The sequence below is a fragment of the Cololabis saira genome, chromosome 2 (genome assembly GCF_033807715.1).
Source record: "Cololabis saira isolate AMF1-May2022 chromosome 2, fColSai1.1, whole genome shotgun sequence".
Taxonomy (NCBI): domain Eukaryota; kingdom Metazoa; phylum Chordata; class Actinopteri; order Beloniformes; family Belonidae; genus Cololabis; species Cololabis saira.
This window is the reverse complement of record NC_084588.1, coordinates 26,724,748-26,743,350: the sequence shown is the minus strand read 5'-3', so window position 1 is coordinate 26,743,350 and position 18,603 is coordinate 26,724,748. Positions and strand designations below refer to the sequence as shown.

Here is an 18,603-nt window from a genome sequence, read left to right as displayed (position 1 = left end):
CACCATTAAAGGCAGAGTTGGAGGAAGTGCATAACAGGATTGCTATGGTAACCAGAGAAAATAATCAATTAAATAGCAGAAATTGTAATGGATGATTTATAACTCCAAGAAGAAACACCAAAAGGTTTCTAGCATGCGCTTGAACAGCCTCAGCGGTGAAATTCTTCCTCATGTAAGTGCAATAGTAAAACACTCTGGCCATTTTCTCTGCAGGACACAGCCCTGTATAATTGGCCCTGGTAAATATCATCTGAATAATTAAACAGCTGATAATAGTCCTGAACAATGGATGGGAGGTTGCAGAGGTGAAACCGCAGTGCAGACACCCTGCCTCACCGCACATTATATCTCCCCATCACCACCAAGCGAGCATCTCTTCCCTCCTCCAGCCGATCAGCAGGGCCTTCCGCCTGCTAAGACAGATGTCCCCACTTCATCACTAAGTAGCTCTCTCAAAAGGCAGACCATTCATTATGACCCCATCATGGAGAGTGTTTGTTCAGCTCCCATCCACCACAGGTGCATGATTCGGACATCCTCTCTTTTATATGCATAAACATACGGCCAGACCTGAGCTGAGGACACAGCATCTAGCAAAGACTCACACTTTGCAGTTTAGTGGAAAACTGAAAACACACTTGTGTTTATTGTTATTTTCGCATCATTGCTGCACCTTTAGGTTAATTTCAACTGTTTTGCCAACAAGGTACTTTTTAATGTATTATTCGCGTGTGCTCTTGCATGAGCCAGTGTTTACAAAAAGTACTCATCAAGCATTTAACAGCAGAAATGAAGGAAGTGACAAAAGCCATAAGTGCGTTCAGTTAGCTCTATCTAACAGTGTCTACGGAGCATTTGAAAACACTCCTGTCCATCCTGCGACTTGATGCTGCGGGATCACGGACAGGGCACACCGAATGACTGCGTGGGCTCGCTGAGACTGCTTTGTGTGTGGTAATTATTGTGATCTAAATGCATGCAGTGCAGGTGAACCTGGCTGCCTCCTAATTAATGAATGGAGCAGATGGCCTTGGGTGGGCGGGAGCTGCCAGCATGCGGCGGGCTGGTCAGGTGGTCAGCACAACACAGACACCTGGGCCATGACAAACAAGACAAGTCAAGTGGCGGGCACAAGCATACTGCATACGCTTGTGTTTGCATATCTTTGTCTGCGCAAGTCAGCAAGCAGATATGTCTGGTGTTGTATTTGATATTTTGTGACCTGTTTGAAGGGATTTGCTTGCTTTACACATGTTGAACACATATGTTGGGGTTGCACGGGGGCTGTGCAATCTAACTTGTAAATAAAATACCGGTAACCAAAACACGCCCTCTTGCCATCCTGCTTTCTCTCTCATGTGCTGATTGGCGGTAAAAGAGAAGAGGCAGGCTCCCACTATCCTCCCCATTTAAAGAAATCTGAACCCCCTTCTGATTGAAACATAAATACAACTCAATATAGCAGAGTCGACTCTTGTTTTCATTGTCTAGCGACTCCGTTTGTCTGGTTTAGCAGGGAAAAATGTCTAGAGGCAGTTTGCAACTGTTGGTTATCGAGGGGTCGAAGCACGGAGAACTGGAGTGGATTGTCCCCAGATGGAAAGTGGCATTACAGAGAATAACTTTGGACCATGGTGTTTTGCTATGTCTACGGAGATCAAACCTGTAGTAGTCACTTGCACTGATAATCCATGTATCATGTTGTACAGTTTAAGTGAGTTTAAAAAGACTGTAAACATGTGTGTTTTGTGTTAATATGGCAGTAAGTAATGAAGTCAATCTCCCAGTCAGTGGTATCCTGCTCTTTTGACTCATGCTGATGAAGTCCAGCATTGCTCTGGTTTTGTCTCCTCCCTCGTTGTGTGTGTGTGTTTGTTTTGTCCTGGTCTGTTCCACATGTGTTTGATATTACTATGACAAAGCTGCCCAGTCTCTCCGGGGAGGTGGACAATGTCGGAATCCAAAGTCGTGAAGAGTGAACAGCTTTCCAACATCTGATGGAATGAGAAACACACTTGCTGGATGGCGGGCCTGCTGACGCCACAGCGTGGGAGCAGAGCGGAGGGTGGGGGCCAAGTCAAACCCCAGCTGCATGCTGGAAACATCACTCTTTGTCTCCTTCCCTTGCTCTCTCAGCCACATCTGCGCATATCTTCTCAGCTTCTCAAGACTACAGAAAAGCAAATACACACACACACACACACACACAACATTTATGAGAAAAATTATAGAATTTACTTATTTTATTACAGAAATATAAAGTTTGAACATACTGCACTTTTTTTGGAATAGAAAGCAGATTTCTAGCTCGCATAAAGACTCATGAAAAGTGGCGAGCAATTATGTCACAACATATAATTTACTGACAGCAAAGATCAAGGAAAAGCACCACCTACTCCTCCCTTCCTTGTCTTGTGCCAAATTCACCTCCTGCTCTCCCTCCTCACCTTTTAGTCCCTCACATAACCGCTGATCTCTGACCCTCATGTGACCGTCTTCCCTATCTTTCACTCTTCTGTCTGTACTGTCTCACCTCCCATCCCGTCTGCATCACGTTAGGAAGTGCGCACGGATCCCAGTCAAGACAGAGGAAACAGCTGGGCCAGTATACGGTAGCGCTGAGCTATGTTTTAATCAAGCTGGGAGGACAGGCCAGTAGAGAAATTGGGAAGTTCATATCACCACCAGTACCTGATGGGATGTATCCCTCCCTTTTCCTGTTGCCCCATGCCGGTGCATTTACCGTAGGTGAGGAGTAAACAAGCACAAATGGAACTCGGGCCGCTCCAAAGAGGTCCTCTCTGGGAAAAGTGCTGCCACGGAGGAGCGTGCAGGCAGAGAGTGGGAAGGAAGGCACGTCTCTCACATTTGCTCTCTTTGTCTCCTTACAGTATTTGTGAAATTAAAAATGCCGTTATCTCCTGGAAACAGATCCTGTGCCACACAGATGGTTCCGTCTCTTCAAATGGGAAGCTGAGCCACTGAGTGCCGTTGTGTTACCAGTTAGTCGTGCAGACCTTAATCTCGGCTCCAGCCTTCCTTCCTCTGTCTCTCTGCACACACACACACACACACACACACACACACACACACACACACACACACACACACACACACACACACACACACACACACACACACACACACACACACACACACACACACACACACAGCTTTTTTACAGTAACGTTTCGCTTGTGCAAAGTTCTAATTCCACTTAGAATTCCATGTTTTAGCTGTTCAGAGATTTGTGAAATATAGAAAAGGAGGGACGGTGATTTTATTGATATCACACCATCCTCAGAACTCTAAAATCATTGTGATTAAAGGTTTCTGCTCAGTTGTTCATCAGCAGAGATCATCCCACTATTAATTAGCCCTGGACTTGACTTGACAGCGTCTACACCAACATTTTTACTCGTTCAGATAAACATAAGTAAATGCGTTAGGTTATAACTGAGACTACACGCCTACTTTTAGATAAATAAAATAGTTTTTTCTGCGTATTGTTATGGAATCCCTGGCATTATTTTGCACTATAAAGCACTAAAGTTGTCTTTGACCAGATATTGGACAGAACTGTCAGCTCTGTTTCCATTTTCCATCAGTAATTCTGGTCAAGTGAATCGTTTTGATTTTGGATTGAGAAAAGGCTTCCTTAGTTATCGACAGAATTTTTTTCTGAAAACGTTGAGTTCTGATTGTGGTTCCAATACGAGACAGTTCATTCAGTGACACGGGTCTAGTAAATTTTGAGCCTATGATGAGACAGATTCACAAGATGATGAGAAAAACATCATAGCTGTGACCCAAGTATGAAAAACGAATCAACTCATGATCCCCTTGTCAAAATCATCAAAGAGAAATATAAAATAAAAGTTTTTCATTCAATAACGTATCTTAAAAGTAATGATATGAGATGTAACTGCAGCACTTAAACTCATCTTATTTCCGAAGGTAGACGGTAGAGAACTCAACCGGACAATGAACAAAGTTGTGTGTTGGGCAAAAGTTAAAATTGGAAACCAATAAGAATGCATATTAATGGGTAAAAAAAACAAAATATCTCAGGGTGGTAAGACACCCCACCCCCACTCCCAGCCAAGAAAAAAAAAGAGTTCCCTTTGAACAGCATGGGGAAGGAAAAAAGAAGTAAAAAGAAAACAAACTAAAAAATATCCCACCGAACCTGAATCAGGGTGTGTAATCATTTGTCCCAAAAGCAAAAAGAAGGTGAGAAGACAAATTAAACGCCAGTAAAAATGGAGCTTGCTCATTTGTTCATTTTCCATGTCTGCTTCACCCTGTTGGGGATGGCAGCTGGGTGGAGGGTGTGACATTTCCTTGCTTCTCTTGGGTGAGAGGCAGGTAGATCTTGGACTGCTCACCAGTCCATTCCAGAGCAAACACAGAGTGAGACATGACAACAGCCATGCATGCAGACTTTCCCTCTCGCGGTCAGTTTCAAATCACCAGTCAATGTGACCTGCATGATTGAAACTGCGGAGAAAAAATCCTCACCAGCACGGGGAGAACATGCCGACAGAAAGGTTTCAGTGTACGCGTGAACTGGGAGCCTTCTGTGAGCCGAAACATAACCGCAAAACCTGTAAAGGAGAATAAGAATTGAGCCATGAAGCCAAAACAGCAACGTTGAGTTCAAACCAACATCATTCACCAAAGTTGCTAATCTGCAACAGTGTTTGCTGAGGTTCTTTCTTTGACCATGACATGACAGCAGGTCATCATCATTTGCTAATTAGCTCAGATAATCAGCATGTTATTGGCACAGCGGTCGCCCCCTTCCTTCATCCACTCGCTCTGTTTTTGTGTCGGCGTCCTGTAGTCGGCTTGTGTCCCAGAGGAGGACTTGGTATTTATTTCGGCAGCTTCCAGCATGAGCTGGCTGCAGGCTAAATGGAGAAACTGTCAAAGCTGCTCTGTAACCTGTCACATGAATACTACCCTTTTCTGCCACATTTTATTTCTCAGTGGTTTTGAGTGTGTGTGTGTGTGTGTGTGTGTGTGCGTGTGTGTGTTGTGTGAGAGAGAGCATGTATGTGTGAAACCTATGGGGTCTGGAGGGATAATAGACAACACTTTACCCGTGCCTGGCTAATGTCAGGTGCTTTTGTTGCAGCGCCTCTGAGCCAAATGAGGAGGTATGAGAGCGATGGCGGGCTGAGGAGCAGTTCAGGCTGCACAGAGTTTTGTCAGCGCTGACAGCTTCACAGTGACAAGGCAGACATTTAACACAGAATGAAATGGAATACGAGACATCAAGTCGTACAATACTAATCTCCTGTTTGTTTCCTAGCTGTTTTCCAAGCCGTAAGTGACGGCTCGGTGTCAGGCTTCACCGGCGCACAAAGCCGCTCAGACATCCTACATGCAGAGTAAGGGTCTGTTATGAGGAAAGACAGAGATGCTGCATTTGCCGTGGTGTGTGCACATATTGCCAGGGTCAAATCTAAGCCTTTTGTGCTCAATAAATCACCAGGCAGCCGTGGTGATGTAAGAACAAACAGAGCTGCTCTCTGCTGCAGCTGGCCAGAAGGAGGGAGAAACAGGAGAGAGGAACACAGAGAGGGAAAGAGAGGACAGGACAGCAGCTGTCAGGCCTCCATCGCACACCTGTCACACAGGAAGCGAGCGCCGGCCACTGTTTCCTGGACACACCTCCTCAAACACTGCTCCTGGAAGAAACGGGGACGGGGGGGGGGTTACACCTGCTGCAAACGAGGAACACAGGGACAGTCACACCGAAAACATCAATAAAGAAATTTGCCTAGGATAACTGATAAGTGCAGATCAGAAGGAGGAAATACAGAACTTCTCAGGCTTTTTCTCACGTCAGCTGCCGCGTAGTCTGATCTGTATGTGTGTTTGTCCAGTTCAGAGGATGTTTGTGTTACGGCCGAGCTCTGTGACAGACGGGTCACTCTGTGAAGACTCCAGCCCAACTCTCCCACAAACACAATAAGCCAACATGCCCTAAACTTAACAGTGGGACATTCCCACGCTTAACTCCTCTCAGCCGCCCCTTCAGTCCCTTCAGTCTGCCCCCCCCCCCCACCCCCCCGTGACCAGTATGAACTAATCCAGATGTGGCATAGCGGCGCACAGATGTACTCATAACAGCCTTTTCATGGCCCGGCTTCTCCCTCCCCAGCCTCTCTCCTCACTGGGCTCCCCGCCTCAGCCTCCAGGACTAACGGGTCAGAGCAGGAGGTGATATCACTCAGTGCCGTGGAGACACTCAGCGTTATTGTCTACTGTTTTACCTCTCCTCCCAGCCTCCGGAGCTGCACTGTTAACGGCTGTTGATGCTGGAACCTCCTCTCTGACTGTCTGGCTTGTCAAGTCGGGTCCTCAGGAGGCCCTCCTTGCCTTATTCCCAGGCTGCCCTTCATGCTGCCTGTATGCAATTAACAGAGTAATTAAAAGCCTGATGAGCTAATAGGCGTTGGTTGAGGCTGCAGGTGTTTCGTTCGGGGAGCTTATTAATGTAAATGCGTTAACTGCAAATGTGCTTGGACAAATTAAAAAACAAAAGATGTTTTTGTTTGTTTTGTTATTGTTTAAATTGGTTGCAAATTAATTATTGTATGTGGATTACTGTACAGTTCATGACAGGTTTTACACAATTTTACATTCTAACCTTTTTTTTTCAGTCAATTATTTAAACTATGGATAGCAGTACAAATGTGCCACAAAACACAGCTTTGGCGACTTTATTGTGCCATTGTAACATGGTAACAAAAATCAAAACAAAAGTATTATTACATTTGAAAGCCATTAAAGTTGTTGGAATGAGGTCAGCACTTCAGGCAGTGGTCTCGGAGGGTCCCCAACACAGTCTCACTGCGGGCCAGTACCTTGATTCTTAATAAAGCTTATTTTAAATGATTCACTTTCTGTTTTGTTTGATCTTTTTTTTTCCATCTTACTAGAAAAATAGGCTTTCACAGAACCGCATCTCATACCGCTGTAACGACAGTGTGCTGGATATGAAGATGATTTATGTCATGACTGATGGAGTCCAATTACTCAGCTCATCAGAGACAGGAAACACAACAGAAAGTATGATCAAATGTTAGTTTATGACAGCCTGAGGCTGCGTTTTCAGCTGGCAAAATTAGCCACACAGCTGACAGGATTAGGAAAAGAAGATGTAAACGAGTGGGAAACAAAGGCGAGTTTTCATCCAGAGCAGAAGCTGCGAGTAAATTCCCCTCTCTGCTCGCGCCTGTCCGCCCGCGTGTCTCTCCAGTCCGTTCCCAGATGCACACACAGAGTCGCTTCCTCTTCTGTGTGACTCTTTCTTGTCTCCGTCTTCCTCCCTTCTCACATCTTTGCTCTCTCTCTCTCTCTGCCTCCCTTTACCCTCAACCCCGCCCCAGCCCTCCCCTCCCCTCCATGTGGCAGCTGTGCTGGTGATGGCTGTGTGCCCATGGTGCAAGCTGGCTGTGGGGTCCCAGGTGGCCCGCATGACAGTTATTGATGTTCAGGTGTTCAGCTCCACTCACACAGGGACCCTGGAGCCACACACGCACATATGCCCACACACAAGCGCACACACTCAACACACATACCGAGACACGTGCCGAATCAAAAAAACAAGAAAACAAAAAACAAAAACTGCAGCATGTAGTTCCAGTGTGGTTCATGAGCATACACAGAAAACACTGATGGCTGTTGTGATCTTGCACTACTATGCATTAGGGGTGGGTATTGGGAAGGACCTCACGATACAATACGCATCACGATACTTGAGCCACGATACGATACACATTGCGATATCCCGATTATGCGATATCCCGATTATTATATTCTACATAGTTCACCGAAAAATTTAAAAATGCCAAGTTGTATATGTACATCAGATGATATTGATGGATCTTAAAATCCGAGTTGCACCTTCATCAGATTATAGTGACAATTCATGGGACAAACTGAGTCAAAACAATGTTTTATTATAACTATACAAGCTAAATTTACAACATATTTGTATATGTTTTTCATATTATTTACATCATATGAAATTAACATTAAATTTAGTATGAGGTTGCTTTAATTATGTGGCAAATGATAATAAACACAAGAAAGATGGGTACTAAAACCAAGGACAGGCACAGTGATCAGTCAGTATAGATATAAATCCATAAATAAATAAACCTCTGTCCATTTTTTTAAATTTTTTAAGGACAGGCAATTGTGTTATATAAAAAATAAATTATAAAATGAAATAAAATGTGAAATAAAACCTGAGCTCAGTGCAGGGCCCTCCCAGGGTTGGTAGAGAGTGGCAATGCCCAGGACTGTCACTTAGGTAGGAGCACTGGGTGATATAATGGGGAAAAAATCGGGGATAAAAAAAAAAAAAAAAAAAAAAAAAAAAACAATATTAAAATTTTGAATATCGATATTGAATCGGCTGGAAAAGTATCGCGATATATTGCCATATCGATATTTTTGCCCACCCCTACTATGCATATAAACTGGATATTAGTCTGATCCTGCTGGGGAATATATAAACAACACAAACACATACAAGTGAGAATTTGAGCACATGGCAAGGTTGTGAACACAGCAAGAGAGAAATCCAGGTTGTGTGTTTCTTACTGTCAAATCCATGGGACTAGTTTCTGTGCAATGTGTGCTGGGATAGCCCGTGCTGGTACCAGTGGCCGGTGCAGGCCTAACACACTCCAGATGTGTCTGGCTAGCCAGGGAGTTGTTCTTGGCACAGCCTGCCTCGGCCAAATGTCACAAATACTTTCCTTTATTTAGGAATGACTCTGGGTTTAGTGGCCGGGGGGGAGAAGGTGGCAGGGATGGATGGATGGCAGGGATAGGAGGAGGGAGGGAGCAATGGGATGAAAGGTGGATGAAAGTAAATGACTGGCATTATAGATGAACAAGGGACAGCAACTCAGAGGAGAAATGTAGAAGGACAGAAGATGGAGTGGAAGGAGGGGAGAAGGAGGTGGGAGGAAGGCAGAGACAGCTCCAGTCTAGCATCTGGATTTTATTAGCAGCCGTTGGGAAAATCTGAAAAGGAAGTTTTTTCTCTGCAAGCACGTCGGCAGCAGTGATATGCTGCACATAACCACTTCACTGCCGACGAGAGGAGCCAGGCCTTCCCAGAGGAGAACAGATGGTCGCTAGAACTTCAATACAATTACATCAACATCTCTCACAGATATAAGCTCAATAAGACACGATCCGTGCATCTCAGAAGAGGCAGAAATACATACCTCAGCATCTCTGCCCCTGGATACTTCGTCTCTGATCTATCCTCACTTTCTGCTCGTCCTATAGCCATTCCCAGTTTTCCTACCAGTTTGGACATTAAAAAATGTGGAAGCTTTTGACTTGTACAACCTGGTGAACTGTCTGTGATTTGCTTGCTGTAATCTGATCAAAGGCAGTGTGGCTTTTGTCAAGGGGAACCAGTGACCTCCCCACCAGTCCTCCCATTCCCCTGTTTGTTTTCTCTCCAAAATGTTTGTTCAGCCGGCTCTGCATGTGTCTATCACAGAGATTCTCAAGTAACACAGGGGAAAATGTCTGTGTTTGTGTCCGCAGCGTGAGCACATGCATTCTGCAAACTCGTGAGCATGTGTGAGTGCATCTGTTTGTCTGTCTCTCTCTCTCTCTTTCTCTGTGTGTGGGGGGGTTAGACCATATGAGTGAGGACATTTCTGGAAAGTGAAAACATTTCAACCATTTCTAACTTTTCGGTACGTCTTCAAAGGGCTTTTCCAGTTTTAGAGCTCAAAGTTAGAATTGGGTTAATGTTAGGGCAAAGAAGTGGAAGCATAAATATGTGTGTGTTTGTGTGTACATGCACTGCGCCGGCCTGTATCCCACCCTGTCATTAGTGAGGGCTTTAAAGCCTCTGAACCCTAAATCAGCTCAAGATGAAGTGGAGTCTGGGATCTTTCTACATAAGCACCCTCTGTGCTGACACATAAATAAATGTGCACACACACACACACACACATTCGCATCTTACCTGTGATAAAAATACAAGCGCACTCTGACAACAGCTTTCAAAATATACAAGTCTATGTCTGACAGACATAAAACGTACTTGTTTTTTCTTTTGGTGTTGAAAGATTGTTTATGGATTTTGTGACAATCATGTCTTATTCTTTAAACTGACATTTTAGTTTGCAATATGAAAGTCGATGGTGCTGTATGGTTAAGTCTTTTGTCCAGGTCACAGGGTTACAATCCCGAATGTTTTGAAATAAAGGCCTGGTGGGGGGGCAGGGGGCCAGGGGCTCAGGCTCTGTTTGTGTGGACTCCACAGCGGCCGGATAGGGAACAGATGTGGAAAGGCAGGCGGCTGGGCAGCCGGCCAGAGCAGCTGGGAGAAATTAAAAACAACAGCATTCCTGGAGACTGGGGGAATTACAGTGGAAGGGAGGGAGGGAGGGAGAGAAGCTGCAAGAGACAGAGGGCTATGTGGTCACTGACGAGAGTCTCTGTGGAGTATGAAAGATTGCATAGATGGGGGGTGGGGGGGGGGTTAAGGGGACTGGTCTGTAGCGGTTAGCCAGGGCTAATAAGTTGCAGCAGTATTTCCAGCGGAACACGAATACACATACACACACACAAATACATGGCACATACAGATGATGCAGTGACACATGCCCTTGTCATATGAGACTGATACACCATCTTGTACCTACTTGATCATTCGTATTTGTGCATGCATGTTTGGGTTCATGAAACCATATGTCCTCAAATCACTACTGAGCCACCAAAATGACTTCAGAAAGTTAGACACACCGTGGAAGTGTGCGTGTTCAACTGTGCAGCAGGCCATCCGCGGTTCTGCATGTGTCTCACAGTGAATTGTTTTTCATCTTGTTTCATCATGGCACAAAGGGAGAGTAGAAGATGGAGAACATTTTTAGAACGCAGGCTGTCTCTTTGGTGAGCAATCTTTCGGCTCAGATTACGTCAAACGTGCAGAAATACAGCTGTTCAAAGAGTGTGAGAAACAGACAAACAGGCAGGGGCAGCAGCAGCAGCAAGGTGGGCAGCGGTTGCATCACGCTGTTTTATTTTCAGTATAATATTCAGTAGGATTCAGGACAGGCAGCAACACAAGCAGATCTGTTTTCAGCTGGATTGTATGTTGGTTGTAAAGGGGCTCCTCTCACACATTCAAATGTGAAATAGCAGCATGCAGACGGGATAACGGTCCAGATCTGATCCCGAAGAACACATAAAAACGTTCCCCTTTTTTCAAATTTCAAATACTTCTTCTGGTGTGAATGTTTTGTCCTTCAACACACAGTACAATGCCAGCACAAATGCTAACAGATGAGGCTGCAGACCAAACAGACTTCCTAATGTATTAAAAGTAAAATCCAGAGCATGATGTGTGTGTGTGTGTGTGTGTGTGTGTGTGTGTGTGTGTGTGTGTGTGTGTGTGTGTGTGTGTGTGTGTGTGTGTGTGTGTGTGTGTGTGTGTGTGTGTGTGTGTGTGTGTGTGTGTGTGTGTGCCCCGTCTCTGTAGCTGGTCAGATTAAACAGCTGTCTATAATCCCACGGTGGGAGCAGGAAAGACAGGACGGCCCCCTTATCCTGCCGTCCACATCCTCATATTTTATCACACACGGGTCGACCTCTTGTTTGTTTAGTTGTAAATTAAGTATAATCAGTATGGGGACCAATACAGCAGAAGGATTGTTTATCGCAGCAGATGTGGAATCTGCAACAGTGTACAAGTTCAAGCACAGATGTGATATTAGGTGTAGTGAAACTTCCTCCATACAGGAATTAGCTTGTCAGTTCAGAAGCGTGGAGAGAGCTTCCTTACGCGTTTAACGCTCTATAGAGCCGAATGGTTATGTCTATTTATACCAGCCGCCCACGTCTGCTTCTGTCTTGTGTGTTTATGTTCAGAGCGTCTGGCATGGGGCGAATAGCAGAGTGCCCCTCGTGTTCTTGTGGATCACTGTGTCAATAGCCCTCGTACAGCACACTCCAGTGTGGCGCTCTTTAAATACAGACACCAGCTGTTGAGCGCTTCTACACAAGCTCTCAGAAATAGGCTTACATCAAGCACTGAGGCCAACTGATGTAAGGGTTTTATGGAGCAAAACATGAAATGAAAAACACATTATGAGATAGTGATTTAATATGATAGCTGATGAGCACAATGCATTTTACAACACAGGGTTTAAAACTAAGGTGTATATGTTTTAGATAATTCACTGCATCGTTAGTAGGGTTTGTAATTAGTATAAGAGATCGTCACAGGGTCATTCTGTTTGCGTTACAGCGCTGAGTTCGGAGTTTGACATTTGGGAAAGTTTCCTGTAATAACTGTGCTTGGGAGAACAGGTGGAGTTGATTTCTTTATCTTGTATTTTTCTCCGTCAATACTTAAAGAGACACCTGAAGAGAAGGCAGAGGGGAAGTTAAATCTTTGAGCTAATTGGTTTCACCATCTGTTATCGCCAACTTCAGGTTTGAATATGTAAATAACACAGCTTATGGCAAAACAATGGAAAATTTGTGTCTGCATTTGCAAGCAGTAAAAACATTCGAGCATTGGGTAAAAATGGGCTGCTCTGTTTAATGATGGGGAAAAAGTTCTCTGCAGTTTTGAGACCCGCAGTTTTAAAAAATATCAGATGGAATATTTTAATCTTTATTGAGAGCCACAATTCACCGCAGCCTTTGGGTGATGTTCCCTCTGGACAGGTGCCCGGTTCATCCCAGGATCCCACAAAGGCCAACCAGACTAACAATATTGTGAGCTCACGCAGATTCCAGTCGTCAATTCAGAATCCTCAATCAACCAAACAAATATGGTTTTGAATGATGGGAGGAAGCTGGAGTACCCAGAGAAAACCCATGACCTGAACCAGGGCTAGCTGTGATGAGATAAAAAAAAAGTACAGTAAAATAAATACAGAAAAATGTTAAAGCAACTTCTTCTTTACAACATTCTGAAACATAAGATATGGAACATAAAACCCCAAAACTGACCATCCATCCATCCATCCATCCATCCATCCATCCATCCATCCATCCATCCATCCATCCATCCATCCATCCATCCATCCATCCATCCATCCATCCATCCATCCATCCATCCATCCATCCATCCATCATTTTCTATATCCCATCCTATATTCTATCCTTTGCAGGGTCACCGGGGCTAAAACTGACCATTGTATCAAAAAAGTAAAGAGAAATCTGTTTTAATAGTATCCCGCCATGACAATCATCAAATGCCCCATTACTTTGAGTCTGCTTACATCTGCTTTGGTCCATGTCCATATTTATTCAATAAAAGCGTACAGAACTAAATCTGAAAGGCTATATATAAAAAATAAATATATAGAGATAAAGATATAAAAAAATAAAACGCTGATATCTATTTGCTCCATTGTTTGTCATTGGATAGTTTGCGTACATGGCACTCATGTGCCTGTTACGCTCGTGCACATCCTTGAAAGCTATCTTCTCGCAGGCTGAAAAAGTCATCACACCCGCAGCTCAGGTTTACATAGCAGAAAGATCTAGTTCCAGCAGCTGTGCTGACAAACAGACAAAAAAAGACAGTCAACACACCATAAATTAAAAAATAGCGTATAACTTTATGTGTGCAGTATTGTAAATGGTAAACATTAACGTAGAGCTTTTCTAGTCTTGTTGACCACCTAAAGTGCTTTGACACAACAAGCCTCTGATCCACATGCACTTTCCTAGTCTATGCAGATCTGTACACACGAGTCGGTTAAGTCTGTACAGGGCTTTTTGGAAGGAAAACAACACGCTTGTCTACACGGCACGCTGACCCCGTGTCATGTATTTTGCTGCACCATCCATTGCTTTCACGCCACAGAGTTTGGCCTCGCCTTGTTTGGTCCTGGCAGGGTGTCTGTCAGAGGACAGTGAAGCCTCTGGTAGCGGGACAGATCTTTGCCGAAAGTCAGTCTGCTGTGATGGACAGCAGCAGATCCAGCTGCACTTGTCACTGGCTGTCAAGCCGGCTGTCGGAGTTAGGAAAGGGGGAGGGACAAGCGGGGAGGTGTGTGTGTGCGCGGGCCTGTGAGCGTGTGTGTCTGAGGGTTAGAGTTTACATTGGGAAGGGTGGGGGCACTGATTGGGATGTCATTGCTACATGGATTGTGTATGTGTGAAGGAGAGAACCAGAGGGGAGGGTGGGGGTGTGGGGGTTGTGGGGGGACCTCAGTCAGCAGCAGCTGAGCGAGAGAGCAGGTGTTAGTGCATGTCTCCCAGGCCCCATGAATCTCCAGCAAGAAACACAATACAAGTTTGGATTCATTTCCACTGCCTGCATTGATTTGTTTTAGTTCCATACACGGGGCTTTTGGTTAAGGAAACAATCGATGGATCCCGGGTGAAAATGTCAGTGCTGTCCTCTTTAACTCTTCAAAAGTCAGGGTTTTTTTTGGAGCTCCACCTTGACAACAGTCTCTGCTCTTCTTTGGTCACTTGCAGGTAGCAGAGTGCAGAAGGTTGGAACAATGCCAGATTCACCTGCGGATGTGAAAACCCAGCCCAGGTCCACCCCACCCACCATGCCTCCTCCACCCCCGGCTGTCAGCCAAGCAACGAGTCGCAATGCCTCTTTCACACCGACCACCAGTAAATCAAGTAAGGCTCCTTCCTGTTCTTCACTAAAACCACATTTGAAGTCCTTTTTAATTTTTGAAATATAGATGTGTCTGCAACTTGTAACAGGCCAGGTGTGAGTAGAACGGTGAGCAGAATCAGAATCAGAATCTGAGGCTTCGTTTCATATAAAGCTTTGACTATAATCATGAAAGTTCTTCAAAGTGGGGTCTGCAGCATTGAGCCTAACAGAAAGCTGACATATATATCTAAGCATGGATTAAGATGACATTTGGATTCAAATTATATTCAAATATACTAAAGTGGATCACTTAGCACGATACTAAAGCGCATACCATGTATTGTGATCCAAATGTCCTTTGTTTTCACTGTCTGTCATTATCTTAATCACCGTCAACAATCCACAGTCAAACGTTTCTCTTTGCAAGCACCATTTTCTTTACAAAAATCTTAAGAAATATGTGAACACCTGCTACATGTTCAACGGTGGTGTGCCTGAGGTTCCAAACACAAACATAAAACACACAACACATTTCAAAAATTAGAAAATGTCTAAAAAAACAAAATGAAACGGAAAGCAGCCTTTCACGAAACATTTCACAAAGCGGCAAATATTCTTTGAAATATTATTGTACTTTGTTGGTTTTTTAATTTAGAAAATATGGTTATTCATTTTTTTAGTCCCAAGTTTTTTTTTGGCAAAAAGCAATTTTTATAAAACTTTTTTTATGTTTTTGTTGCTCTGAAAAGCTATTGCATCTCATGACGTTGTGTTTTTATTTATGTATTTGTTTATTGCATGGATTTTTGTAGAAGTAGTTTTTGGCTTTTAAAAACAAATTTTGTTGATGTGCTTTCTGAAATGTGGTGCTCCCTTTACTTCCTGTGACAATGCATTTAAAAAAAATATATAAAACAGTTTTTTGCCATGATTTGCCAATTCCTCATCTCAGAGCCACTGTATTAATCACATTATTTTCACAAAGATCCAGAATAAATTACTAAATGTAATAAGTATGTGCAGCACCTCAGGAACCAGCATTTGTTCCTCTTAGGTCAACTGTCTCTGTGTGCGCCTGCATAAAGGGAGGGGGTTCCAAATATACGTTTCTTCCCTGTTCTGGTGAACAAGTGTCGCTGTCACTTGTATGCCAGGTGTGTGTCTCTGCAGGCATGCATGTGTGTCTCCTACGGTGCGAATAATGCCCTCGCTGGCGGGACAAGTGTCTTGGGGCGCGAGTGTGAGTGTGGCATTGTGTATGCATGCTTGCGTCTGCGTTTATCAGCTGGTCAGGCGGCGGTTGGTACAGGGCACATCAGGCGGGATGGCGTTGTAGTGTCTGCACGACTTTCTTCCCTATATAGCAATGACAAGCCATGTTGTTTCACCTGTCATGGTGGGCAGTCAGCAATGTAGCCCTCTCCTTGCAGCTCTCCCTAAAACCAGAACACAAGTGCTGCCGGGATCACATGGGTTAGTCCATATGTGTTCAGGCCCTCGACCCACGGATTACAGCGATAACCATGCCTGAAAGGAACCACAGGAAGTGGACCAGTGAATAACTGAGCAGTATATAGTCTTTTTTTTATTCAAGTATGAGTACCAGGTGTAACGTTCCAGTCCACAGTGGCTCACTGCTGACGGAGCTCTGCATATACAACTGAAAAATCTACCACATCAGTAATGAAATTATACTTTGGATTAGGGCTGTTCGATTTTGCCCAAAAATAAAATCTCGATTTTTTTTCTCTCAAAATCCGATTTTCGATTACGATTACGATTATTTTGTGAATTGACAAAAGGCAAATAAATGATTTCAAATATGCTGTTTTTTTATTGAACATTTGCCCCAAAATGAATGAATAAAGTGCAAAACTCTGTAAAATAAGTTGAAAAAAAGTTTTAAAAAATATGATAAAATATAAAGTTTTATCTCTGAAAAAAAATCAGCAAATCAGCACTTGCAAACATACAGTAAGTTATATTTCCAATTAAAAAAAAAAAAAGTGAAAAATCGATTTTACGAGTTTCACGTTTTAACATCGTTCTAATTACATAATCACGATTACGATTTAAAATCGATTAATCGAACAGCCCTACTTTGGATGCAGCGCTAAGTGTGTTCCATTATCATGGTATCTGATTTAATTCAAAAGGAAAGATATTTCACACCCAAAGAACACCAACAGAAACATACATGACAGATTGAAGAAGAGCATTTTAGGGTACAGGTCAAGCTTGTGTGTGTGTGTGTGTGTGTGTGTGTGTGTGTGTGTGTGTGTGTGTGTGTGTGTGTGTGTGTGTGTGTGTGTGTGTGTGTGTGTGTGTGTGTGTGTCCACGCTCGTGTGTATTTATGAGTTTGTTTGTGCCTGCAATAAGAAGAGTATGTGGGTGATTATATATGTGTATGAATGCTGCGTCTATTCTCAACCTTAAAGCTGCAAATCTACTCTCAGCTGGTGGACATGTGCAGGACCAGATTTAGCTACACACCTGCTACTGGAATAAAAGTAACACAGACCACAACACTATTTTTGGCACATCTTTAACAAGTTCCTCTTATAGTTGTGTCCTAGTAAGTGAGTGAGTGAGGAGTAGGGTGGAGTGGACCGATACAGAGGGGGACGGAGGAGCTGGAGGGGGTCAAATGGTAGCACTTGTCAAACAGCTGAGGTTACTGGACACACACTCAAAGCACCTAGAAAGTAGCAGGACATTACATCATTCCAACCACTTTAAATGGACAGAGCTGTGGCGTAGTATCAAATTTGATTTGCTTCCAGTTCAACTTGACCCCACAGTTTTGTAAACTGGATACAAAATAACCACTGGCATCATCTTGTCCAGAAATCTACAAGATGCCCCTCCGAAGCTGCTGTCCACAATTCACAGTGTGCAATCCTTCTGTCTGTTTATCTACAGTGCTGAACGGGAGCAGCCACTCTCCTACGTCGTTAAATGGTGCTCCGTCCACTCCCAACGGCTTCAGTAACGGGCCAGCCATGTCCTCGACAGCCTCGTTGTCCAACCAGCAGCTCCCTCCAGCTTGTGGGGCCCGGCAGCTCTGCAAGTTGAAGCGCTTCCTCACCACGCTGCAGCAGTTTGGCAACGACATATCGCCGGAGATCGGAGAGAGAGTTCGCAGTCTCGTGTTGGGATTGGTGGTATGTTTTAATATTTGTTCCTGTAGAATTAAACTTGTTCTCAGTCCTCAGCAGTGGCGGCTGGTCAGTAGAGAGCGCTGTGGCGCAGCCCCATCAAATCAAGAGATGAAAAATAAAAATAAAATAAAAAACAAGGAAGATGCAAATAATTATTAAAAGAAGGTGTTATTTCAGTCTGTGGGTGACTGTCAATAGTAATTAAATGTTGTATTAATATTTATTTGGTTCCAAAATGTTTTTTATTTTATTTTATTTACTTCCGGAAGTAAGGGGCACCGGTCATACAGAATCCAGTGTAAGCTCTCCAACATTTGATAAGCATGTGACCTGACGATCTCTTTTAATTGGTTTGAATTAGATTCGTAAAGGGATGCAGTCGTGTGCGTCCCAGAAACTCACAGTTATCAGCGACGAATCCGCGATCAGTATCGTGATTTTTATGTTCGTTTTAAATAGGTTAAATAACACTTGCTTTTGAAATTTTTGTTGATCAAATATCTAAAAGAAAGGAACGTTATCTTTTCAAATAATATAAATTCCAGACAGAACAATGGAAATGTTAATGTTTTTCTTCTCTCTAATATGTAAAAATAAACTGAACCCAAACCAGGAAGAAAAAAACAATACAAAATAACAGTGGACTTGTTGAAATGATACAATAAACCCCTACTTTATATTCAGTTTTCTTTTTCCACTGCAGCATAACTGAACTGCTTCACTAAAACTTATGACCAATAAGCCATTGTTGGATGGTTAGATTTTTCAGAATTAAAGGACCAAAATATTATTTTCCATTGTAC

The 18,603-nt window shown here is 43.6% G+C and overlaps 1 protein-coding gene and 1 long non-coding RNA gene across 5 annotated transcripts in view; one reads left to right on the top strand and one right to left on the bottom strand.

The window, feature by feature from the left end:
• cbfa2t3 (CBFA2/RUNX1 partner transcriptional co-repressor 3) overlaps positions 1 to 18,603 on the top strand; it is a 50,567-nt gene that overhangs the window by 11,122 nt on the left and 20,842 nt on the right. For 3 of the 4 annotated variants that reach the window (XM_061741943.1, XM_061741935.1, XM_061741951.1), the window contains exons 2-3: positions 14,503 to 14,658; positions 17,562 to 17,803. In XM_061741943.1, coding sequence (XP_061597927.1) covers positions 14,503 to 14,658; positions 17,562 to 17,803 — 398 coding nt within the window. Of the gene's footprint in view, positions 1 to 14,272; positions 14,410 to 14,502; positions 14,659 to 17,561; positions 17,804 to 18,603 lie in introns of those variants that run through there. The other variant, XM_061741959.1, reaches the window with a different exon arrangement.
• LOC133420405 (uncharacterized) lies at positions 2,123 to 5,921 on the bottom strand. The gene is made up of 3 exons (XR_009770606.1): positions 5,853 to 5,921; positions 5,635 to 5,696; positions 2,123 to 2,170 (listed from the first exon to the last, which is right to left on the bottom strand). It is a non-coding gene; the product is annotated as an uncharacterized LOC133420405 (long non-coding RNA).